Here is a 26,535-nt window from a genome sequence, read left to right on the forward strand (position 1 = left end):
CACTGCTCACATACTGTTTCTTATTCTTTCCAGACTCTCCTCTAGAAAGGCTGCAGGCTCTTCCCTATAAGTGCCCTTCTCTTCACACCCATAAAATTCTCCCCTCTAAGCATGTCCCATTCCTCTCCAAGAAGGCAAAATCCTTCTCCTTCCTCCAGAGGACTCCAATAAATCCAGTCTGCTGCAGCCCAAAGGATGCAAACAGACAATCACCTTCATGGTACCCGACTACAGTCTTTTAGGATATAATTACTAAAATTGGCAGGTTTTGTTTATTTTTCTGAGTAGTGAGGACATCCTCAGATTTGAAGATGCCTTATGGTGGCCCAGGTAAATCTGTTTTGTACGTTAAGTCTCTCTTTTGAAATCTTATACTAAGTTGTCCAGGTATCACACAGAGCCACATGTAAGCAGAGTGATGTCCTTTTTTTTTTAACTGAGAAATGAATCATTAATTTGCCAGTACATATTTGGAGAAGAAAAACTAAGTCCATCAAATTAAAAAAGTTAGGCAAAACATGTTCTGAGAGTCTTAAATCTGAGTTCCAGCTGTCATTCCTGTGGGCAATACCCTGCTCCCCTGCTTCAGCTGAGAGAGCACGAGACATCCAGAAACAAGGCCAGTGCAAATAACTGCTGCTGCCTTCTTGTTCTCCCAGATATCGAAGATTACCTTACACAGTTTGTGGGAATGAAGAGAGGAACCTCACCTGCTTCAACTACGGCAACTGCACGGACCTTGACGGCGAGCTGACCTGCATGTGCCTGCCGGGCTTTCTGGGAGAACGGTGAGAGCCTTTGTCCTGCACATCTTTGGGGAGCACCTGTTCCAAAAGCTGTTCCAAAGAGTCCAGAGGGTAACAGTCAGTCCTCTGGCAGAAATACAAAGGAGCTGTTTTAAGTGCAGCAGTTCCTTGCTTGAGTGACTCTGAGGGTCAGAAGCATTGCAGTTTTAGACAAAAATCGCGAATGAATGCAGCAAGGCTCAGTCCAATGCAGCACCAGTAATCCAGCCCAAGATACTATTTTTTAAACAGCACTGCATGCCTGTTTGTCTATGCCTTTTTTTGGCTTCTGTGCCAGATTTTCATATGACAAGTTAGAATGTTACCTTTCCATAGGTGGGGACACATAAACACACATATCCTGCTCATATATATAAACCAGCTACATGCTCTGGCACATGAATATGCAAAGCTGTTTCATTTCCACATGTCTGCTGTGAATATACAGTCTATTGCATCATAGGGATGGTAAGAGGTGGCATACCTGGTGGCATGGTATGCCATGCTCTCTTACTGAATGCTGAAGTAAGAAAACAGAATTATTGTTTTTAGAAGAGAGTAAGGAATACTTTGCACATATTACTGTTTAGCCCGAAACAGGGACCTTCCTCACAGTGAAATTTGGATCATGTATTCTTGTAACACCACTTAATACTGGCCTTCAAAGAGCTCTGGAGCAGGGAGGGCTGAGAGTCTCGGGGCATCAGGTGCTGTAGAAATTCAGGAAGGCATTGTCCCAGTCATAGTCTGAACAGGTAAGGACATTTTGGATGGTGAGACAGGAAATATTGTACATATCCTTGGTGAAACTAGCATTATATCAGAGTATAATATCCAAAAGTTCAACAGGACCAAGCTGTAACACAGAGAAGTTTCCAACAAAAGGTTTTCATTCTCTCAAAAACTTATGAGCCCACTGATTTTGTGGAAGGAGTACAGTAGGCTGTAAAAGACAGATTAAATGAAAATTTCCACCCACTCAATGCACAGTATAGTTGGCAGATACGTTTGAATTGCACTGTTAACAGCCAGGTCGCCTGTGTACCACCTCACAATATTCAACAAGGGGGAAAAGAATACAATAAAATAAGATTTTAAAAAGTAAAAGCATATTCATAGCCACTTCTGCACTGCGTATATTTCTTGGGACTTCAAGGTAGAAGCAAAGCACTTTTTCCTTCTCCCTTCCCCTGCCAGCCAACGTGCTAACTACAGCTTTGGGAGTGAGCCGTCCTTCCATCCATCCCACTGGCTGGCAGTAATCTCTGTTTTATGGCTCCCCAGGCTCTCGTATCGAGCAGCAGCCCTGTGCCCGGCGAGCTGCACGTTAACTGCCTGTGGCAGCAGGCACTCTTCTCCAGGGTCTGAAATGCACCATTTGGCCTCTGTTCCTGCAGGCTGCCAAACCATAAACCAGCAGTACTTCCATGCTTGGAGGTCTCACTAGATCAAATGAGACCATTTCACCCCTTCTTTTATTTTTTTTTTTCAGAACAAATTCAAATATATCTGTTAATAAGAAAATTGAAACCAAAGCCCTTTGTATATTTATGTATTAGATTGATAAGCAGGCATTTTCCTTTAAGACAATATTTCATCCCTCAGAAAGCCACCGGTGCACATCTGCTGAGAAATAGAGAAAACAACATCCTTCTATGCCAATCAACTGACTTGGGATCACACATAAAAACAAAGCCCAGTGAACTTAATAGCAGCTGGAGAGGGAAATGTGGAAAGATCACTCTCCATAAAAGAAGATAGAGCTCTCTCTCAAAAATTTGTCATTCAATTCAGGCTGGAACTTTCAAAGTTGTGTAAAGGGAGTCAGGTTTTTAAGTGTTCCTGAAACTCACTTGGATTCAGGTACCTGATTCCCTGGATGATTTGAGGGGGTTTTGGCTTTTTTTTTTTATTTGCATAGGTAATTTCAAAGCTATACAATTTTTGCATATTGGATAAATACCTTAGCTCTTTGAAGTATATTAATAAATTTATCATTTAAGGAAGACATTGAAAGATGTTTAGATCAATTGAGTAAAAGTGTTTAATAGAAATAAATAGTCTTCTCTGATGCAAGATTAAAATTTTATTGCTTGGTTATGAATATGATTGAACAAAACAATTCCTTATAATTCAGAGATAATTTTTCACATTCTTCTCCAAGTATAAAACTGCATTTTTACTTGGAACAATTAGGATTAACTGTTAGCATTATTTGATAAAAGGAAGCAGGGAATTAAAAGAGAACATTGTCAGAGCTGAAAAATCACCAAATCATTAGTAGTTTTCAGACAATCTTACACCATCATCTTTCCATTGGCTGCCTTGAGAAATTACAACTCAAATTTCTTTTACCACCAGAATTAACTCAAAAACACATAGCAGTATGTATTAAGGCTTATAACACTTCTTCTGCACGGCTCTTACCACTCTTGGGGCCCATCTCAGTGAGACTGGACAGGAAGTTGTGCTGGGATCTATTGGCATTCCAAATTGAGGGAAGAAAATAAAAGGGTTAAAAAAACCCCAAAAAAGCAGGTGAATATTTCCAGAAGCACTCAGCTGGGAAAAACGTGCATTTTTTGGACTGATATCCAGATTGCTGAGAAGGAAAATGTGCTCTCAGCTTCTTAGAACAATGAAAAGGACAAGCAAGCTGTCAGCAGGACTTGCACCAGAGCTCACTCTAAACTCATGCAAGAATTTTCACTGCACCTTGCTAAGCACCATTAACCATGAAGTGCTTTACAGGGATGAAATTGCCTGCTTAACTATCTGTGTTTGAAAATCATACAGGAAGTTCAGGATTTGAGTGGGGCTAATCAGCTAGTTAATAAAACCATAAACACGTATGGAAATATGTCCCAGTGCATCTTCCTCTCCCTCCCCACAAAGCTTCTGAATTAAAAATGTGCCTGTTTGACACATTTGATGCCTGGTTTCAGAGGCTGACTGTTTGCAGTCTTTCCCCCAGGTGTGAGAAGGACATTGATGAGTGCAGCTCTGATCCGTGTCTGAATGGGGGCCTCTGCCAGAACCTCCTCAACAAGTTCCACTGCCTGTGCGACGTGAACTACGCTGGCGACCGCTGTGAGATCGATGTAAGCGACCTCTCCTTTTTTGTCTCTTTGCTCTTGTGGCAGAATCTCTTTCAGCTTCTCTCCTATCTCATTCTACGAATGGATGATGAGCCAGCAGTTGAGTGGGGTGATCAGGAAGACTATTGAGCAGTCTTGAAACTTTTGTGTTTTACTGCAGCAGAAGATGCCTTGGCTGACCAGCTTAGCAAAGCAATACAAGTATCAGAGTTTTAAAACTTGTTTTATATTTCTTCGAATGGTTTTTCTATGAATCTCTTTGGATCTGGTTTAGTTAATTGATTTAGTTTTAGAACAAATGCTAGCAGATGTTAAAGAGTGTTTTGCCCCACCTCCACCAGAGCATTTCACCACACGGACACTGCCAGTGGGTGACAGTGGGACAACTAAGAGGCAACACAGCTGTCACATTTACTGAGGGTGGCATTCAAACCCTACTGCAATGAGTGGCAAAGACCCACTGCCTTCAATAAGTCTAATCTTAAATTAAATCTTCCAGGTGGTCACTACCTTTGCATCACACACCATGTTCATTGCTGTTCCTTTGGCAGTTAGGCCTCACACCTGTGAAATCATGCAGGCTATTTTTGGGTAATTAGGTAATGGTTTGGATTAGCAATTCACAACATGCTGAGGAGGCTCCCACATCCATTTGAATTAGTGTCAATCCTGCACTGATATCACTAATCCTGATCCTCTGCTCCAATAGCCTCTACACCTCCAATGTACTATCTTGAGAACAAATACAACCATCTTAATCTTTACCAGCATTCCCCCTTTCAAGAAAGGCCCAGTAAGTATCTCAGATTTGAAAGTCACAGATTTGTTGTTTGTTTAAAGATTTCTGTAACTTCAAGTAAACCTGTGTTATTTATTAGTGGATCAGTGTCATCAGACAAAAAAAAAAAAGGATTTTTCTTCTTAGGAAGCAAGTGAAGTAATTGGGTCAGTTGTTCATGGATTCTTAAAAGAATGAAAATAAGGGACCTGAAAATTACGAGCACCAGGAAATTTAACAATAATTTTTTAGCAAATATCTTTGTAGTTGCTTTTGAGAGTGAAGACAGAACTGAAATACAGTGCTAAATACTAAACATTTGTAAAAAGTGAGCGGTTTTTGGTTTTTTTTAACCATTCTTTAAGGCAAAAATCCCATTTATGAATGGTGAAATAATTTATTTGGACATTCATTATTATATTTGCATAGATTCTCTATGGTCCTTGAGAGAGGATTCAAAAAAGAGTGTAGAGGGTGGTGTTTTGTTATTCAGCTGTATGGCAGGTAGCAGAGTTATAGGAAGGACTAACACCAGACTGGGAGGTTTACTGACTACAGAGGGAAAAAATGGTCTTTTGGAGATGTCCTTGAAAGCACTGATATAATTTTCCCTCACTTCAAACCTGACCCTGTTCCTTCATCAGTCCTCCCCAGCTCGCTGCGGGTTGGACCTGATGCATCCAGGAAAAGCAAATCCCACCTTTAAATCTCCAGTGACATTAGGACACCCTGAAATGTGTGCAAGTGAGATGCTTAGCTTTCTGTTTTGCCACAACAGGATATGGCAGAGGCCCCTGATAGTGGATCAGGACTATTTTTTCTTGTCTGCCTTTACAAATGCCCCCAAGTCTGTTATTTTTCTGAGTACCGTTCAGCGCACAAATGCAGCAACATTCGTGCTATTAAAACCCTCCTCCTATTTTAGGGGGGAGAAAAAGAACCAAACAAACTTTTGCACATTTGTGGAAAAAATCATGATTCATCCTTGTCACAAATTCCTGTTGCTAGCATCTGCCTTAGTATGAAAATTAAGCACAGTAAATTTACCTATAAGAATTGTACACAAGGATAATTTCTTTTCTGTCTTTATCATACCTGAAAAGTGATTAGGGCAATTTTTTTGTTAAAATCTTATTAAAAATCATTATAAATAATGTTTATATATATATATATAAAATACATAAATTCAGCAAAAAAATTGTTTCCTCTTTGTAAGCAATCAATAAACACTGGATAGGAATGCATTGGAGATGCAATTAATGTAGCAGTGTCAGAACCAAAACTATATATTCTATCAGATGTAGATTTACTAATCTTATTGGCAATCACATGTAATACTGGGAATTATAGAATGCAGGCAAAGAGAAAAAGCCAAAACCAGACTGCATTTTAAATATTTCTTTTTCCAGTGAAGATATGGTTTTGGAAAATTGCTTTCATGTGGGGAAATTTAAAATAATAACGTATTATGTTGGGAAGTTTATTCCAAACTGTAACCTTTCGTTTAATCATAACAAAAAACATTCCTCAGTTCAGTATTATTGAAATGAAAAATGAAAAATGAAAAATTAATCACAAAACTTGAAATAAAAACTGTCCTATTTCAGAATGTTAACTAAAGGCAAAGAAATAAGAAATCTTAAAAATTCAAATGAAAAAAACCCCTACTGCTACTAACCAAAGCTGTTCAAACAATTTTTTTTTTCTTAAATAACTATAATTAAGAAAATAATGAAGTTTGGCCTAGTTTTATTTTCTCACTGGGTTTAGTTCAGCTTCCACGTAACTAAATTGAACTCTTAGGTACTTTATAGAACATGCACTACAGGACACACTGTAGCAAAGATTTCATCATGGTATTAATATTGAAGAAAGGTAGAAAGCAATAAATGTAATCACAGTATATCTGGCATTAGACCTATATCAAAAATGTGAAAACAAAAAGAATGCATTTGTCTAGAGATTCCAATACTCTTTCTATTCCATACTAGAAACTTGATATGAGTGTTTATACAATATTAAATACAGGTTTTATATGAATTTATAGCAATACATAAGCTTTAAACTAAACTGTATTAGCAGGGCATCAGTTCACTCTTTCTTTTACTGAAAACTCTCACCTGTAATTGAATTCTTTCCTTCCTCTAATGCCTTGTCATCATGAAACATCCCCTGGCCTCAGAAATGCTGCTCTTCTCCTCTTTGTACTTCTGTATCCTCAATTGCATTGTGCACGTGTACATAAATTTCCTACCTTTATACACAAAATAAACCTTCTGCCTTTGTCTCTTTATGTCTGCTCCTCATTTCCTGCTGATGGCTCTGTTCATTTGCTTTCAGTGTGCCATGTTTTCTGAACCCTTCACAGGAAGACCACACACCAACCAAGGTTGCTTCATCCCAGGGTTTTCCAGGAGTTCTGGCAGGGCAGGGCCAGGCAGGTGCTTCCCACTGAAGCTCTTCAACCACTCCAACCGCCCCAGGCACAGTGCTGCAGACTTGATATTTCTAGTTTAAAAAGCTAAAAAATAAATGAACAAATGCCAGATTAACTTAAGTCATTTTCTTGTCTATATTTTTTTTTCAAGAGCTGTAGGTGTCAGACAAGTAAAGGGAAACGTATAGAAGCAAACATTAAAAAATAGCTGGATGAATAATGACACTAAGCACTAATCTTTTTGTAAATACATCCAATTGTTAAGATTTTTTAGAATTCGAGGGGCTGAAAGGCCATTATTCATTAATAAGGTATAAAGCAAGATCTTCACACATCTCTCATGTTGCAACTGTGCTGCAAATTTTTTGATAGTTGTTTTGTTTTTAATTAGAAGACAAACCCCCTGCCGAGTTCGTGCTTTTGTGGAAAAGCAGTCTTTATAAAAAAAAGAAACATCAAAACACACTCCTACTAATCTGGGCATTGAGAAGAGGTTGGGAAATCATCATCTCGAGTATACTGGGAATTAGAGGAGGGGTACAAGACACGCAAATGAAAGAAAGCCAAAAAGCAAGGTCGTGGTTTTTGAAGGTGTGGCTTGTGACGCTCCATGTTGGTAATATCTGTAATGGATCCCTCTGTGATACTAAAACTCAAACTGTTTGTCAGATGCCAGCGACTGTCATTCAGAAAGCTGGGTAATGAGAAGTAACAGTGTTTGGGCTTGAGGCAGAATTAAGTTTTCTAAGGGGGAAGACAGCAGTGATGGGTACACTGGAAGGGAGAGCAAAGGGATTTGCATCAGCTGTGGGATGAATGAAAGCAGATTCTTCACTGTGTGTGGAAAATGCACGAGGGGTATTTCACTGAGCATATTTGCTTTATTCACCATTGTTCCTACTTCTGGCCCTTAGAAAAACAGGCTCTGACTGACCCCTCTCTGCGTCAGTATCTTATGACAGTTTTAACTACAAAGACCCCATGTGTTTGAGAATTTGAAAATATCCTTGATGTATGCTTATTTGGATTCTCTTACTCCCAGATTACTGAGGAAACTAGATCCAATAATCACTTATTCACTGCACATGACTACAGTACTTTGGTGAACCTGAAAATAGGAAAAAATCTTCTTCAACCTAACAGTGATGAAATAAGATTTCATTCTTTCTTTGCAAATATTTTTTCTGTCCTGACAGCCAGAAGTTCAGCCAAGAGGGCATTTTACTTGTTTCTATTAACTTTCAGCACTTGAACTTACATATTTATATCTTGAGATAGTGATTCTCCCTAAAAATAATGAAACTCTTGTTTGCAATAAATTATTTAAAATTTCTACTTCAAAACCCACAAGGCCTGCTCCTAAGAACTATAACCCTAAAAAGGCAATAAAATAAAAGCTGCAGCAAATCTTCTTTTTGTGTTACTGAGACTTCTATTAGTTGAAATGGATCTCCAGGGAGTAAAGACAAAAGCCAGGGATGGGTTTTTCATTTTATTTCTTGTTTCAGGAGTGCCCTGAGCCCCATTAGATTGGGAGCACATCCTGCCAGGGCTGTGTCCTGCTGGTGCTGGCAAAAGGCACTGCCTGGCAAACAGCTCCAGCTGAGCTTTGAAATTGTTTTCCTTGAACATTGTCACCAGCAGCACCTTTGGGACAGCACTCCCTCACAAAACACCCCCCCCTCTCCTATTATACGTGTGAATATACATGAGGCTTGAAAATGGAGGTGGATTTCATGTCCCAGAATTAAAGTTCTCCTTGGTTCACAGAGCTGCTGCCATGTGCTGCACCGCTGCTGCTTCCACATTCTCTTCCAGCTGGTACCATTCCATCCTCCTGGGCACAAGGACAAGCATCATGCACTGGAGGTTATGATTCACACTTAATGTCATTAAAAATACACTGATAAGCATGTTGGATATGTTCAATATTGAATCTAAATTTGATAAAACTCTCTCAGGCTTCCATAGCACAGACACAGGGAATTCTGATTGAATCTGCTCTACAGTGATTAGCTAATGTATTCATTAACTGGAAGGGTTAGTAATATGAACGTAGCAAATGATACTTAATTACAATAATTAATGCCTGGTGATTCATGAATAATGCATTCCATAGCTATTTACATATTCATACTTATGAAGCTATTAATGGATAATTATCATTTGACTAAAAGATGTGGACATCAGGAATGTAACAACCACACTGTTTTCCCCCAATCTCACTGTGGCTTTACCTGTATGCCTTGCTCTTGTACACCTCTATCTTATACCTTATACACAGAAACATCAACAGGATTTTATTTTTGAGGCCTATAGAGTGATCTGATGATAAATACAGCCATGCAGGCTCAGTTTCCACTCTGTACCAGTTCTAAGCCAGTGCTCCCATCAGTTTCTGTCTTGAGATTGCAAAAAATTTGAAAGCACTTCATTCTCTTTGTCATCAGTACAGATTTGGTTTTGTCCTGAATTTATGCTCTTTCCTATTGCAGATGGTTAGGACACTTTAGAATTTTCTAATTGGTGAGATTAGGGTAGAAATACTGGGAAAAATAGGAAAATTGGGAAATTAGGGTAGCAATATTGGAATCACCTTCAAACTGAACAATGCTGCCCTAGATATCTGGTATTTATGCTTCCACACACATTTTAGTCTCCATATAAGCAGATAGGTTGCTAGACCTCCCAAGAAGACTTCAAAAGCAATAGACAGACAAAAATACAACACAAATTTTTTAAAAAAATTAAATTCCTATTGGCATATATTTTAAGGCAATATGATAATTTTTATTCTTTAGCCCAAGACTGAATGCCCAATGTTGACAACACCAAGACAGTAAGTTTCAGCTGCCAGCCTCAGGAGTGTGGCAAAATGAACAAGTAAAGCTGGGTAAGTCAACTGAACCTGAAAAATGCTGCCAGCCTGAGTTTCAGACAGGCCTCTCACCTGCTGCTCCTCCCCAGGTCTCCAAGAGCTGAGGGGGCCCCCGGTGCCTGAAAAGCTTATTCCAGCTGTCCCAACCTGCAGGGAGGGAGCAGAAGGTCTCACCCAGCCTGGGGGTCAGCTCCAGGCTCTCCTCGGATGGTGTCACAGAACATCCCAGAGCTCCAGGCAGCAAGGTCAGGCCAAGTTACTGGGGAGCATCAGGCTGGTGTCTTAATGAGAAGCATGTCTGTACCTGCTGTGACTTTTATCTTCCCCAGAGCTCTTGCAGCCTATTGAAAAAGACTGGTGTGGCCAGTAAAACATTTTCTAAATGACACCATTCTCTGAAATGCCCTGTTCTATTTCCACTGCGGGTCAGCTGCCTCAAATGATACAACCTCAGGAAATCAGAGGGGTTTGAAACCACTCACTAGCATGTTCTAACATCATACTGAACCCAGCAGTGCTTGAGGACCAGTGGAGAGAGGACTGAGTCCCTGTTCACAAGTGATGCCCTCAGCTTGCAGCACCTACGGTCAGCGTAGCCAGCCCATGATATCCCTGCTGGCATTCTTCCTCAAGCAGGGAGCAAGCCCTGGGGCAGCAGAACTATCAAAGAGCAGAAGCCAACTCTCACCTGTCAGCTTTCCTGAGGCTCCCAAGATCTAGACAGGGAGCAGGCTGTTGGAAGGAAATAAACACTCTGGACTATGTAACTTACATCCTGCAAGGCTGCTTGTTGCTGGAAGCATAAAGGGCATTTCCTGGTACTTCTGATTTTCTCTCTGTAGTACCTTACTAAGTTGAGAAAACCCTCATCATGGCAACTATTTGTACAGCACAGGTAAACTTGTTACAGTCTGATGGTAGGCTATTGAAATAAGATTATTTCATCAACTGAAGTAAATTTTTACTTTTTTTAGCCTAGCAGAATCAGCGTAACTGAGCTGGGAAAAAGCTGGAGTTTATTTGTTTTCACATCATTTGCGTGGCTGTAGATCACCCACCGTGGCAGAATCATTACCATTGATGGTAGGAGCCAGAGAGCACTCAGCTTTATTCCAGTGCCAGGTCGAATGTGGGGTAAGAAGAAACATCTTTAGATTTATAAAATGAGCAGCTCTGCTCTGGAAGTCATTGGAAATGTCACAATGCCATTTCTGCCATTGTTTTTCAGAGCAGAACAACGCCTTAATACCCTTTGCTATTTTGTATTTCTCTGCCTTCAAAACACAGGATTTAACTAAAACTTCTAAAAGGATGTTGCACGAAACACATTTAATGTGTGTCAAAACATAAGGTACAAAAACATTAGGATGCAAAGACAATAAGGTTATCTAATGTGTCTTAGCTGGGAAAGACACAAAAGCTCTTCACAAGGCCAGGATTGCTGCATGCATCAGTGAAAAGCAGTTGAATATTTAATGTGTGGTAAATATAAGCAGAAAAGGGAGCCCAGATGACATATGACAGCATAACACTCTGCAGAACAGGAATCAGCTCAAGCATGGTGTTCACATAACACCTGAGTATTCAGACTAACACATTTTGCCTGTACACCATCCTTTCTGTTGCAATGGCATTGTCTTCCCTATTCTCACCTTCTGATGTTTTCCCTGTGGACCCACATCCACATCACATGGGCATTTACTTCAGTCATTGCTCACTTTATAACACATTCATGCACTCCATGCCTGTGTTGTTCAGATACTAAATTTTATGTCATTTTTTTTTCTTGTATGGTTCATGAGACTTAATGTTCTGTCTATTTTTTGAGTTCTTGATATGAAGCTCCATTCCTAATAACATCTGAAAAAATTACACACTTTACTAGGCTTATGGAATGTTATTCCACTGAAAAGAAATAAAAAGAATTTGTGTTCCTGAGAATCTGAAAAATATTTTGGTTTCAAATGATCAAGAACATTTATCTGTTTTGATACGGAGAACTATTTAAACTAGAGGCAGAGCTTGTTACACAAATATCTGAACTTTCTACCAATCTAAATGTGCAGCAAACAAAACAGTCCTTAAATTTATTCAAATCATATTTGGTGGAACAAATTATTCACTTTTCAAAAAAAATAAGAGCACTGAAGTAAAAAATGTGAAACTGCTGTAATTCAAGGGACAAGAAAATCAGCAGCTTTACAAATCTTTGTAATTATTTAGAGTGAACAGATTTTGCACCACTGGAGACAGCATTGATTGTTGGTGGTCCCTGTGAAATGGTAGGGTAGGGATTCTGGAGATTCTCAAACACATTAATACTTTGGGGTCTAATTTATCCATTACAGAAATAAATGGAAATATTTCTCTTTCTGTTGGGGGAAGCACTGGTAACATCACAAGCTGTCCTCTCCTTATGTCCCAAGGGACAGGACCCTCTGTTCCCTCATCTCCAAGCAGTAACCATTTGTGGGGGAATTAAAGGTGCAGTTGCTTCCCTGATCATGCTGTAACAAGACTTATTCTCCCCTCTTGACTTTGTATCAGTTATCCAGGAAACGGATGCATGGTGTGAACGCAGCCTGGTTGACACCTGGGAGCTGATAATCCTGGAACAAAACAACAGCAACAAAAAAACCCCACCACACAACAAAAAAACCCAACCAACTAACCAACCAACCAAGCAACAAAACCCCCAACAACATTAAACAAGAATACACACACGCACAAAACCCAACAGCCCAAAAAAACCCCAACCCAAGCCAAAATAAAGAAACCCCAAAGAAAAACCCAAACCTGCTCCCAGTTAAAATCAATGACAAACTAGAGACTAGGCTGTGAGAGGGCCTGGCAACAGCACCTCTTCTGCAAGGCTAATTTCACCTTGTATTCACCAATGCTAATGCATGTGTCTGGTCTTATCTAGGCTGGCTAATCCCTCAGTGAAATGGCAGCATAGGCACAGAATTTACGCAGGGATGTCACTGTTGCCTTTTTTAATCCCAAATGCTACCATTTTGTGAACTAATCAGAATATTACACACGAGAATCAGGCAGGACACTGTGCTGTGTCTCATGGAAAATTGCACTTGGTCCTTTCTTATTTTATTTTTTCCTTTAATCAAACACAGATCTCGTTCAGGCTGAAAGAAAATGCTTGGTTTCTATACATATGAAAGCGTAACACATCTTTCATGGTAGACCAAATCCCTGCAATAAAAGGTCTTCTGTCACTTTCTACAGGTTTGGAAGTTATTATCCCACCCAAATTTTCCCCTGTCCTTTCAGAAAGTGATATTGTTAGGGAACCCCCGTGGTAGCTGTGGATCTGTCTGGGGAAGCCCTCAGTCCTGTCAGTGTTGCCATTTCTGGAATCCATCTAAAAAGGTGGCTCTGAAGGAGATCCTGGAGGCACAAAGTGATACTGAGGGAAATGAAATCACACAAATAAGGAAAATCACAAGTAAAATGGATTTGTAAAAGTCAAACAGATGGGGACAGCACTGAACACCTGGGCTGTATCTGAACACGGGAAAAATGACTTTGTTATTTCAACCGAATGTTTGTGGCACCTCTGTAAAGTCCTCAAGTGTGATTATCTTGTTCTTCCCTAGGAACTGGACAGTGAGAGAGACCTCCAGGATACTTTAAACACTTTAAAACTACTAAAGCAATATTGGTAGAACCTGCTGCTAAGCAGTTGTCTCCAAAGCAGTGAAGTTCTCTAGATGGGGTAGGCATAGAAGCTAAATTTCCACTCAGAATCAGCTAACCACTCTCCCTTGGAGGAGCACTCAGGCTGCTCAGACTGAAACTGGCCTGGACCCAGAGCCCTGAAACAATCTATTTCACCTCCAGAAAGTTTTGAGTCAAAGATTCTTAGCTCGTGATCAGTTTTGTCCATCCTCTCCCAAAACTACTGATGAAGGAGGAAATAGAAGTATTCTTCCAGGAGAAAACACTAATTTATGACACTTCTGCCAAAATTTTATATAACTTGCCTGATTTCCTCATTACTTTGCTAATACATATGAGTTTGGGAATATTTTAAGGAAGGATGCAAGTATCAATCAGAAGAGTTACTCAGAGCCATAAAAAAAGGATTTTGGAAATCACTGATAACATTTTTAGTTGAATTTAATGGCTTATTTTGGTATGAAAAATATAGATAGTCAGCAAGTATCAGGTCTGTGAGACTTCAGGATGGAACTTAGGCAGAGGATGAACAATCTCCAAACACTGCAACATGACCACAGCTGGGTACTTTAACAAATGGGTCATAATTGGTTTACAGGTAATTACAGGTAATGAGGCTGGTGGAGCCAGATCCTTTCAAAATCTGAGAATATATAAAACCAAAGCATGCTTGAATCTGTAATAGTCCCACGGGGCATGGAGCTGAGCCTCAGGAGCAAAGGAGTGAGGTCTGCACTCAGGGGTATTTGCCTGAGAGGAGCCACTGCCTGGCCATCCCAGGAAAGAGCATCTGTCCTTGTGCTCAGGCAATAAATAACAACAGGTCAGTTGATGAGGAGATGTGAGTTTAGTCTAAGTTCAGACTGCAAACCCATAGTAGGCACATATGAGGGATTTATTACCAGTGTAAGTGCAATATTGCAGTTTAAACAATAGAGAATGCCACACTTCACTCCAAAATAGGTATGTCATACAGTAAAAATGTCTGATTGCAAGAGCTCCATGAAAGACCACCTGTCAGGCACAGCTCCTCTTGCTCAGGGCTTCCTGCCTCAGTGCACCAGCAACTGTACAAACATCCAGCAAGGCAGAGCCTGGAGGGCACACCCTGAGCCAGTGCCACTGTCAGGGGCTGTCTTGGAGCTGGGCAGGGCTGTGCTGCCCTGGTGTGACTGACAGGCAGAGTCTGGGCAGAGGGAAGAGATTCAATTCAATCACCATTTCCTCCATGGGTTGCCTAACAGATCATTGGCTAATTGTGTTCCTGTTTCACACCTCAGTTCCCCTCTCTGACAAAAGGCTGCCTTAAAGGCATTCTCCAAACTGAAAAGTACTGTTAAGAAATAAGGCATCAAGGATGGAGCTGAGAAGAAGGAACCACTCAGGCTGCCTGTCCGACAACAGACACTCTCGTATCTGAGATAGGTGGGATTAAAGGGAGGTGTATCAGAAATACCTTACACCTGCAGATAAAGGTGGATTTTGACCTGACACCACACACTAGAAAAATGCTACTTTCAGCCTGTATTGAGGAGATCTGAGTTCATCATCTGGCCAGAAACAGGGTGAGTTGGCCTCAGAAGCAGTATGTCTTGCCTTGAAGGACCAGAAGAAAATTCAGTGAGTTGAGCCAGCAGATTTTTTCCTATTTCCCAGAAGTATGATCTTCAACAAAATCTGAAAGTGTAGGGATTCTTCTTAAAAGAAAGACATTGACAAGGCTACCATTCCTTCCCAGAGTATCAGAGTAAAACTCTCTAATCTGAAGTACAATGTATTTTCTGTTAGTTATCTTTAGGTGGCAGTAAGGTAAAAGCATGGAGTAGGAAGTTAAGAGAATTTTCTACCGCATTTTCAGAGACCTTTTTCTCATGTACTATGCTGGCTGTAACATAGAAAGAGATTTTCTAAAACACTTGCATCTTCAGCAGATATCCAAAAAGCAATTATCAGGGTTGGCTTCATCCAGTTCACATTCAGATGCAAACCTGTTGAATGCCAGCAATATTAATACAATGATTGGGTCCTGTATTAGGTATGCAGGACTTGATCCAAGAATCCTTGAGGACAGTGGTGAGGTTCAGAGGTAGAGACACACGCACATGATTCTATCAACAACATGAAAGGAGACTTAAAAAAAAGACAAATAATTCTGCTAACAAATGAAAGGTCTAAACAAAGTCTGAATAACTATTAACATAGCAGTTTTTAGGTTTTTTTTTCATTTACACTTTACCTGCATGCATTTCTTCCAAAGCCTCTCCTGAAGCTAAGCCACAATGATTTCTGTTGTCTCAAATCAACTTTCTACTAGAAAAAAACCCAGCCAGTAGGATAAAAACACACTGAAAGTTTTTCTGGAGGAATATAATTAGCGAAGTACCGTGACAGTGTCACGTAGCGCGCTAAGGCAAGTATTATGTAGCCAGTAAAGGTCTATCTTATACTATTAATATTTACAGTTGGAAGCAGGAGATGGCTGCAATCGAAGTGCTGCTCCCAGCAAAGGCTCGCTGCTGACTCGATACCTTCTTGTCTGACAGTGTGAAACAGTCACAGCGCTCCTTACTTCATCACCACTTGACAGCATCCTATTAATGCTAGGTAGCAACACATGGCTAGTTTGCAGGAGCTCAGCACCAAGTACGGAGGAGAATTCCATGGAACAGTTTTGAGATCGTTGGCTCCACTTATTAACAGAGAAGCAGGGATGGAAAGTGTCTGGCAATTACAAAATCGGCCAGGAACTGTAACAGGCTGTGCTGTGCCATACACAGCTGACCCACCTCCTCATTATGCATCACTGGGCAGAACAGGTTCACATTCCTACAGAAAGTGGGGAGAAGCAGGGCTCTCAATTTCAGCACAGGTTGCACCTGTGCAAGAGATCCAGGACCTGGGGGCAAGAGGACCTGACCCTGCTACCCATGGTGGCAGCCAGGGACCACAGCCCACAGAAGGTGGCTGCACCCGTTTGTGATGCTGGGCTTTGGTGGGTACTTGGAGCTACCCTCAAAGACCTGATTACAGAAATAAAAGAACACCTACCACTAACATCACTAATTAAGAAAGTGGTCTTTAACCTCAGCTGTGGTGTGCTGAAAAGTGGAGTTTTGAGCAACTCCACATCGTGCACAAGTCAGGTTGTGCTACTCCATTAAAGTTAATTGAGACTGATAATTCATAGTACATGCAAATCATGCCTGGTGAAAACAAAGTGCAAGGAAACACATTAGTGAGGAGAAGCAACAAGCAGGTATTCACTCAGTACTTCCAGACTGCAAATACCTCAGCAAAATATCTCTTTTCTTTTTTTTCCCCAGTACAGAAAAGATTGGAATCTAGAATGACAGGTAAATATACTTGCAAAGAATCAGAAAAGCAGAAGTTTGCAGTAGGAATGGTTTAGTTGCTTCCTTGGCTTAGCTGTTGATAGCCCACATTACCCTTTCCTGCCCCATTCTCTTATCCAAATGCTGTCATTACCATCAGCCTCATCTTGAGTGTCACAACATCATCCTGCACACGCTGGTCTGACCAACACCTATGCAACCAAAGAAGAAAGCAGTTTCGAAATCCATTCTTCTCTCTCATCATTTCAACTATTTCTCTCTGTCTACTGAGCCTCTCTTCACCTCTTGTCCTTGGAAACCACCCCGCCCTCATCTTCACCACTGTAGCATCTTTTCCTGTTCTTCTCCTCTTTTGGGGCATAACCTACTGATGCCTTCACACCCACTTCACTCTCCCATGACAACAGACTTCCTCAAAAGGCCTGTGAGTTCTTCCAAATCCCTCTTCAGGTGCCATTTCTACTGTGGCAGCTACAGGGACACAGTAAACTCAATCTGGCCATATGCAAGGCAAAACCAGAAAGTCAGTGTTTTCAGTGACAGTCTTGAGTTTAAATATCTCCCATTGCTTCCTGCAAGATGCCTGCCTGATGAGGTTTTTATCCACCACCAAGATGTACTCATATGGAATCTGCTGTCTCAAAGCAAAGCAGTTATCCCCTGTGGAGAAACACCACCTGATACACTGTGCTGGCAGCCATGCACAAAAATAATTCTGTATGATGCCCCAAAGCATTTCCCAAACTGGAAAAGGATGTTGCACCCCAGAGACTGACACCTTTACTAAAACATTTGTCTAGTCTGCGATATAGCAGCTATGGGACAAACTCCTCCTCAGCATGGTTTGCCTGGATTTGCACCAGCTATAGATTTTTCCCTCTTATCCTTTCAGATTGCAGCAGATGGTGAAGTTCCTACACCAGAGGCTGTCGATAGAATTTTAAAAGGCATCTCATAACAACACATTGGAGCTGCACATTTAATCTGTGCTGCACCACTCGGATGATCTTAAAAAGAGCTGGAGCACTTACAAAATCAGCACTGGCAGTTGCTGCAGAAGCGCTATCAAGGAGCCTTCTCAAAGCCCACAGCTTAATGAGAGCTGCACTTGCAAACTGCCACCCGAATCACTTCTCCCTGAGCAGCCAACACACTGCTGCCTAGAAGGCATTCAATAACCTGGGAGACACTGATCCAGCAAAACACCTGATGGAGATTTTAGGGGACTGCTTATGTACTTCTGGCTCTTTTGGGTCCATGGCTGAGTTCATGCACTGTCTTGGGTGGCCAAACCCAGGAATCTTGTTCCTTCTGCCAAAGACAGTCCATTCCAGCCATACTAAGCACCTCTGTTTTCATGGCTGGACTGCTTTCATTAAACAGTTAGTATAAACCAGATATCAATACTACAAGTAGTTAAAGGAATTATAGTTACTGCAGGTAGTCTGATCTTTAGGTTTAATTCCTAAAAGTGAGCCTTCTGAGCTGGAAAACCACCTTGGCCAAAAGGCTGATTGTGCCAATAGAAGGCCCCCTGAGCCACATATTACTGCACGTACCAGCACTGAGGAGGGGGAAAATTGTTTTGATTTAAACATAGCATTGTTTAAAGTGATCTGGGAATGGTCCTGCAGCCCAGTGTGGGGAGGAGGAGGTCTGGGTAAGCTGATCAGACTGAGAGATCAAGACTAATGTGAGCAACACCCTCGTTTCACTGAAGTCTGCTTTACAATTTAGTTGCAATGCTTCAGAGAGCTCCCTCTCCAATCTCCAATTTCTTGCTCCACTATAATTAGAACAAAGTCCCTCATTAACTTCTGTAGTGTCACAACAGTGCAACTTCACGTGCCAGGAGGGAGGCTGTCAAAATTTCTTAATGAGGTGCTGTCTTTGCAAGCCTAGCTAAATCCTAGACTTCAATCATCTCCATCTTCTTCATTTTCTCATGGACTGCCACAGATGTAACTCTTCCTTCCTAGTAAAGATTGCATTTTTCTGATCTATAACTGGTCAAGCCAGATGATCAACTTATCATTATAGCAGCTAACATGAATTCTCTCTATGCTTTTTTCTTGATTTCAAGAACTGTCAGAAAACTAAAAGCTGACAAGGAAGGAATCAATTAAAACTGTCAGGTGTCAACTAAGACAAACTATTCAAACTACATTTTATAAAAAACATATACTATAAAGAGGTGGTAGTGAACATAATTTCTTCAGAGATATTTTAAGAAAATATTCAGACAATAACACACACAAGAAAACAAAAAAAATTAAAATAATTACTTAAAATCCTTATGCTTCAAGATGAACTGCCTAAATACTGTGGATATTCTGCACACATCAGAAGTACCTAAGTTTTTTCTTCAGCAATGTCCATGGGGCAGGTACAGGACTCAGGGTCTCATTCAGGCCCTCCAGGCAGTGGGATTGTATTTCCCTGCAGCTATCAGGAAAATAACTGAGAGGCTGATGGCAGAAACAGCAATGGCAATGCTGGAAGTTCAAGATGTAATGCAGAAATATTTTCAGAGGGCTACAGAGGGAGGTGAAGGACAACAGGATAGCCTCCTCCCAGCGAAGATGGGGTCAGGGGGAAAAGATGCAGAGAAAAAAGCAGTGATGCTACCCTGGATGTTGCCCTGCATAGGGAAGGCACCAGAGCCAATTTGTGGCAACCACAGGCCACCTCTGGGCTGGCTGACTGCAGGGGGAAGCAGCCACACCTTCAAGCCACTGAGGTCGTCTTCAGGTGTTCAAGGCTCCACAGCTGAATCTGGTCCTACAAACTGGCTTTGTTCTTACTCATGAAGGAAGCAAAACTAGAGAAAAGCCCTGCAGCAGTCTTCCTAGGTCTGTTTTTAACTCTTGCTTTTTTGCTTCTCAATCTGAGAGAATTCAAACACTTTTCTTACCAGATAATCTTGAAGCTTGTTAGGCATCCGGTTTACAGTACTGCAAATATTGCACCTTCCTGGAATCACTTCAGGGGCCAAGAGGGATGACTATACAATGCAATTGCCACTTTTGAAGCCCACAGGATGAACTGAAGAGTTCTGAGCTGTGCAGAAGGAAAAGGAATTGGTGGTCTCGCTGATGATAAACAGTGGAAAATCAGCTAAGGTGCACTCAGTGCTGCTTCCTTTGTTGCCACAGGTAGCAAAGCAGCAAGGAGTAAACTGCTCAAGGACCTGAAAAATAACTGTGTATAGACACACTCAAAGATCAGTGCCCACATGGACAGCAGCATGAAGCAGGAAACCAGGATAAACCATTAAAGGATAAAGCAGTTAAAAAAAAATAGGTGGTATTTATAAAATCTTTTTAAAATTTGCCTTTTCCAGTGGCCTGTGCAGTGTTTGGCTTGACATGAATCTGTGCTCCTTAAATGAGTCCTAAAATGATGATGATTATTATTATTATTTCTTCTTCAACTCAACAGCCCAACAGCTCTTGGGACATGGTGGCTGGTGTTTAGCATGAACAGAGCAACTGCATTTTGCAGGTGATGTGAGGGAGAGCAACAGGTCACTGTTTGCTAAAGTGAAAAAAGAAAATCACAGAGCAAAGGACTTCCTGTGCCAGTCATTTAATGTACTTTTATTAGAACAAAGTCAATCTATAGATTTATGGCCACTTTACTGCTATTGAAAATAAACTTTAGCCTCACAGGCTGGGGTTATCAATGCATCTCATGATAACAGATTTGTGTGTGACTGACTGGATTTCTCCTTGAACTACACAAGTTCTTATTTGAATTCAGCCTGCAACAGAAAAAAATTCCAATAAGATGGCTGTAAATCCTCTATGAAATAAACTCAGTACATCTATGGGACTTTTAATCAATTAAATGGCTTTTCTTTGACTGCTCACTATTATCCCTATATGCCCCAAACCTTTCAAAGTAATTCTGACATGGATTAGGACTACTCAAGCCAATCGTTACCACAGCAAATGGTTTTGATCTGGGGGCAGTAAATCTGGATGGCACGGATCAGATGTTCTTACTGGGAATGAAGTGATAACCTTGTGAGTGGTGTCAGGACTCGGGATCCGGAGACTTCGCCGGCAAAAGCTCCAGTGCACACGAGCGGCTGCAGAACTCCCAGCAAGCCCCGCATGTGGCAGGCGAGGGAGGTCTCCGGGGTTCGCCAGGCCCTGTAGTTTAAAGCCTGCCTTGATGTCTCTGTCTGGAGACGCAGCCAGAATCATTCCTGAGAGAGTGCTGGAATGAAGGCAGATTAATCCTTGGTGCCCAGCCACAGAGGCTGGCAGGCTCCTGCCTCCAGAGCCCCTCACGCCTCCCACAGCTTTCCCCGAGCACAGCCCGCGCAGCAGCGTCCCGAGGGAGCGCTCCCGGCCTCTCTCGTCCCTGCTGTCATTTCCCTGCCAGCACCACGGCTGCATCTTCTCTCTCCCTGGTCCGGCTCAGCCCTGCTGTCCGTGGCCACGCCGCTCATCCCAGTGTGGACACAGGGCAGGATTATCTCAGCTCAGCCATGCTGATGTCAAACACACAGCAGGAGGAGGCCCTGTGCATTTGGCTGGGCTCCCTCACGCTGCTCCGCTTTCCTTTGACACTTGGCACACGTGGAAATGTTCATTACAGCAAACCCCTAATGCTCCCTCTCATCAAATAACCATTTGGGAGCGGCTTCTTTAAAGATAAGCAAGCGTACACTGGGTTTATAAATGCCTCTGAGCTCTGACTTCTGAACTGAGCCCTCCTTATCCAAAATGTTCATCTACAAAACAGATCAAGGAACCAAAGCAGAACAATAAATCTATTTCCTTAACCAAATGAAAAGCGAAACCCAGAGCTAAAGTGAAATGTTACTCTATTCAATAATTTATCTTATGCAATCTAAATATTCTAAATTATTTTAATTTAATAATTAAAATAACTCTAGAAAAATTAATCAATTTTGATGTGAAACCATCAGTGAAAGGCCAAAAGGCTTGACTTTAGAAAACGACAAAGATTTTTTGCCTGCATTTCTTCTCTTTACAGATGAAGCTATCCTCTATATGAAAACTAAATTAAATAATTTTTTTTTTCCTTTTTTAAAAATTTTGCCAAAATAAACTTGTCTTGCTCCAGCTGACATCCAAAGTTATATAAATAGAATATCCCACATAAAATAACTTAGTAAGAAGCAGATAGGCCTTCCAATGGTAGAAAACTTCATTTTGTTGGTATCATCTTGCAATCAGCATCCATTACCACCGAGGATGCAGCTTTTACTGGCAGACCCTCTATATTAGGGGCTGGGGAATTCTTAAAACTGTTCGGTCACCAACTACCTTCTAAAACAGCTCATAAGATAATTCAGGTTGGAAGAGCCCTCAGGAGTCCTCTCAGTCCAGCCTCAAACTATAATGAGAATCTCTAAGGTATTGCCCAGCCAGTTAGTTAACCCTCCTTCATTTACCTTGCATATATTTAGTTATCCATAAGCAGTGCTGAAGTTACGTTCAGAAATAGCTGTGATCACCATGTGTTATTTATTAGCAAGAACTATTTCTGAAAGACAATCACAATGTATGGGGGGGTCTCATAGGCTTCCCTGACAACAAAAGTTTTCAGCAAAAAAAGAACCTGTTTCCCTTCACAAGATTCCAGCTGTCCTGTGGCTTCTTTTTGTGCCAAGAAAGCACCTTCTTTCCAGAGCTTTCCCCTTCTGCTTTTGAAGCTCTAGGCCAAAGAACACCTCTTGCTTGGGGCTATGCAACAGCCTTGTGACAAACTGTATATTGCAATCTCCCAGGCACTCAGCTCACTGGCCAGGTCTTAACCAGTTAACGTGGGGAAGGGAACTGTGATATGAAGCTGGAAAATGATATCAGAGTGTGGTCATCTAGTCCCTTAGGATGCCCCAGACCTACAGCCAGGGGATCTGAGACATGGATGGAGCCCCAGATGAACAGCTACACACGTGAGCAGCCCCAGGGCACTCTTTGAAACATCCCAGAGGTTCACAGTCCAGAGCCATCCACAGTGGAAGCACCAGCAAGATTTACCAGAAAAGCCTGATTTGGGACCTTTAATTTCAAACTGCATTTTTAATGACTACTCCCTTCCTTTATGCAAAGTGCACAGTATGGTCAGTGACAGAAAGCCTCTTTTCCACTGCTTCAGCAGCACTAATGGTACTAAAAATGTTGTTCAATCCTTTTATTTTTGAGATCACTAGTTACAGTTATTTCAGTCTATCATCATCACCAAACACTCAGTGAACAGACTTTGAGATGACAGGGGACAGAGCTTTTCCGATATTTTTTTTTCCACATCAGCCAGCTGATTTTCCAAATTAATGTAATAATTCAGCCATTAATTACTAAAGAAGCAGTTGATTTTGATGGGACCAGACTGCAGAGCCTTCTGGCAACTCTTGTTACCAGTTCAGTGCAACTGCTAAGGGGTACCTCATATTGGAAACTTCGGCAGGGAGCTGTGGGCTGATAAACCAGGGGCCATCACTGGAACATCAGGGAGGGTTTGATCAATAGAATCCACCTAAAAAGATGAAGTAAAGGCCTTTTGTTCACATTCAGAAATTAGAAGCAATGTAGACATAGAAATAAAATTAGCTGACTTATCTGATCATGGTAAAACCCCCAGCTCTCCAAATGTTAATCAGTGGGGTGACTTCTTTTACACATTGGCTCAGGATAGGTAAGGTTTCTCTAATAAGTAACTATTGCAAAATGAAAGAAACCCCTATTACAATGATTTTAATTTGAGAATGGGATTTAGGTGTGTGACTCCATTTTAGCAAGTTAAAGGTTTTTTCTTCACCCCAATTCTTTGCAAAAAGTTCTTCTTTAAGAAATCAAATTCATTTGAATGTTACCATAAATGAAAATGTCTCCATAGATACAGACAGATATGCTTGCAACAAGAATGGAAAGAGTATGGACTGGAAAACTGGAGACAGAGTTCAGAAATTTCACGTATCAGAGGCGAGGCCATGCCATCCATTTGCCTGTGCTAGTGAATTTCTTTTGCAAATGGCCTGTTCAACCCCAGGATCAGAGTTAACCTGCACTATCTTAGTCCTTATTTTCCCAGAGCTGGCAATAAAAATAAAAGAGAGCTTCTGAGAACAAAAATTCCATTAAAAATTTGCTGCCTCTCTGAGAAAAGAGAAACAAGGGTCATATAGTCCAACAGAATACAGAGCAAAACTAGGATCTCAAATATGTCTGTAACACCCTGCACAGAGGAAATAACCTTCCCAATCCAACACAATTTAATAGACCAACAGGCTTCATGCCACTGTGTTTTAGAGCAGTAGTCATTCGGTCTGTCACCTGCATTATATTATTTCTATTGGGAAAAATGTTTTTAAAATCACAGGGACAATATATTTAGCCATCAAGGAGAGAGGAAAATATCCTAGTCGATCATTTATCCCCTGGAGAGAACCCCTGAGCCAAACCTGCTTTTACTATTATAGCAGGACCTTTTACATCAGTGTGGAAGTGGAGAGAGGAAAAAAAGAGACAGGATTGTTTTAATGTTTTCCCTCTGGCATTGTTGTTCTCCTGCAAAGGCATGAGTCCAGGGGATACACACACAAAGCAGCATCCACTTCCAGGGCATCCATCGCTGAGTGCAAAATCATCCTTGTGCTCTGGACTGTGGTTGCTCTTCCTTAGAAATGACGAGTAAGCAGGTCACCAAAATATCCTGCAACATGGAGTGTCTGACTGGGAAATGGGCTCTGACCTGCTGTTTTCCCTTTCTAAATATTTGGGGATTTGAAAGTTCAGCCTCCAGCGCACATTCATCTCGGGCAGTTCAGCTGTCACTTGTAATACAAATCAAAAGATGATGGATGGCAGAATCTGCCCAGAAGTTCAATTCCTGCTAGGGTCATTCTGTCCATAGTGACCACTTTTCCACACTAACCACATTACTTTGTTGCTCTCCTCACCATAAGCACTTTTTACAGATGAAAGTGCATAAATAGATGTGTGTAAAACGTTCATCTACCAACTATAAAATTTCTCTGGTCTAAAGCTTTCCAGCTGACAGATTGGTTTATGTGAACTCTGCTTTCTGACATTATTACATTTCCCACTGCCATGTGAAAACTGAAAAAAACCAAAACATCAGAGAATCCTTACGTTCATCCCGTATTGTATTGCTTGTGTTTCTGTAGATGAAGCTATGAAGTCTGTATGTGGATGAAGAGCTGCATGAATATTTTAAAACTTATTTGTGAAAATATACTGATTATGCACTCTTGTGCAGCCTCTATATGCTCATTTCATGCAAACACACTGGTAGAAAAGCTTACTGGTAGGAATGTCTGTAGAAACACTACATTTTACAATATTTAATGTAAGAAAATTTTCTATATATATAAATATATGTATGTATATAAATATTCATTAAAATTTCACTCCTCCAGCAAGATAAACAGAAATGTGACTCAATATCTATTCAAATTAGCTCATGTTTAATTTGCAGAAGCAAAGACCAGCAATAGCGTGCTCACAAGCAAATTAGGGACAATGAATTGTTATCGAAGTGATTAAATAATTGCTGAATTACTACTGCAGCCCACAGACATATGAACTTACAGGTCATTTTCAAAGTAAGGAAGCTGTCAAAGGAATGGGTCCTTACATGAAATTCATCCAGCTCCGCCTTGAACACTAAGCGTTTGCTGAGGAGCCCAAAGAACAAAATCTGGAGGGGTTAATACCCTACCAATAAAGGGTGCTTCAGCAGTAGCTCACCTGTGCAAAGCCCTGTCCACAGAATGGTTTCTGTTGTCCTTCCTGGGTAGCTCAAGTGTGTCTCAGCCTTCTCCCCACGGCAATTATATTGCAACTGTTTCAATCCCTGCAGCTGCCGGCTGACCTGATCGCGAGCATTTTCACCTCCATCGGCTCGGTGACGCTGGCCCTGCTGGTGGTGCTCTCCTTGGCCATGGTGGTCTTGGCCGTCACCGCCAGCAAGCGCGCGACGCAGGGCACCTACAGCCCCAGCCGGCAGGAGAAGGAGGGCTCCCGGGTGGAGATGTGGAACATGGTGCAGCCACCGCCCATGGAAAGACTGATCTAGAAGAAAGCAAAGCCGCTCCTCCATCCTCAGACATGGCGGAAAGGGGACACTGTACATATGTTAGATATATTCATTTTCCTTCTGATAAAGATTTACAGTGATTCTGGGCTTTCACTGCTTTCCTTTTAAGTTCAACGATGTGAAAAATCTTTTAGCATTTAAGTGAACCAATGACATTCCTCGTTGCTTTGGACCAGCCCATCCAAGGACAATTTTTATTTGCACTGGAAACTCCATCCTTGATAATCAGCAGTAGGCATTACAGACAGTAATGGCTCCTGGGATAAATGCCTGTCCCGGACACCGCACGGATAACAGCTTCTCCTTTGCACTCTCCTTTGGCTGCCTAGCAATCACTGCTGCAGAGGATGATGCAGACAAATCAACTAAGCCTGTACAATAAAGACATTGTAATTCTGTTATCAAAGGGTT

General features: G+C 41.3%; 1 protein-coding gene across 1 annotated transcript in view; it reads left to right on the forward strand.

Annotated features, from left to right (window-relative positions):
* CRB1 (crumbs cell polarity complex component 1) overlaps nt 1-26,103 on the forward strand; it is a gene marked incomplete at both ends in the record, with an annotated part of 95,816 nt that extends 69,713 nt beyond the window's left edge. Inside the window, 3 exons of the mRNA XM_082286718.1 lie at nt 660-788; nt 3,760-3,886; nt 25,888-26,103. Of these exons, the coding sequence (XP_082142844.1) occupies nt 660-788; nt 3,760-3,886; nt 25,888-26,103 (472 nt within the window). The remainder of the gene's footprint in view (nt 1-659; nt 789-3,759; nt 3,887-25,887) is intronic.
* Between the last annotated feature and the right edge of the window lie 432 nt (nt 26,104-26,535).

Source organism: Coloeus monedula (assembly GCF_965178545.1).
Source record: "Coloeus monedula genome assembly, chromosome: 9".
Classification (NCBI taxonomy): Eukaryota; Metazoa; Chordata; class Aves; order Passeriformes; family Corvidae; genus Coloeus; species Coloeus monedula.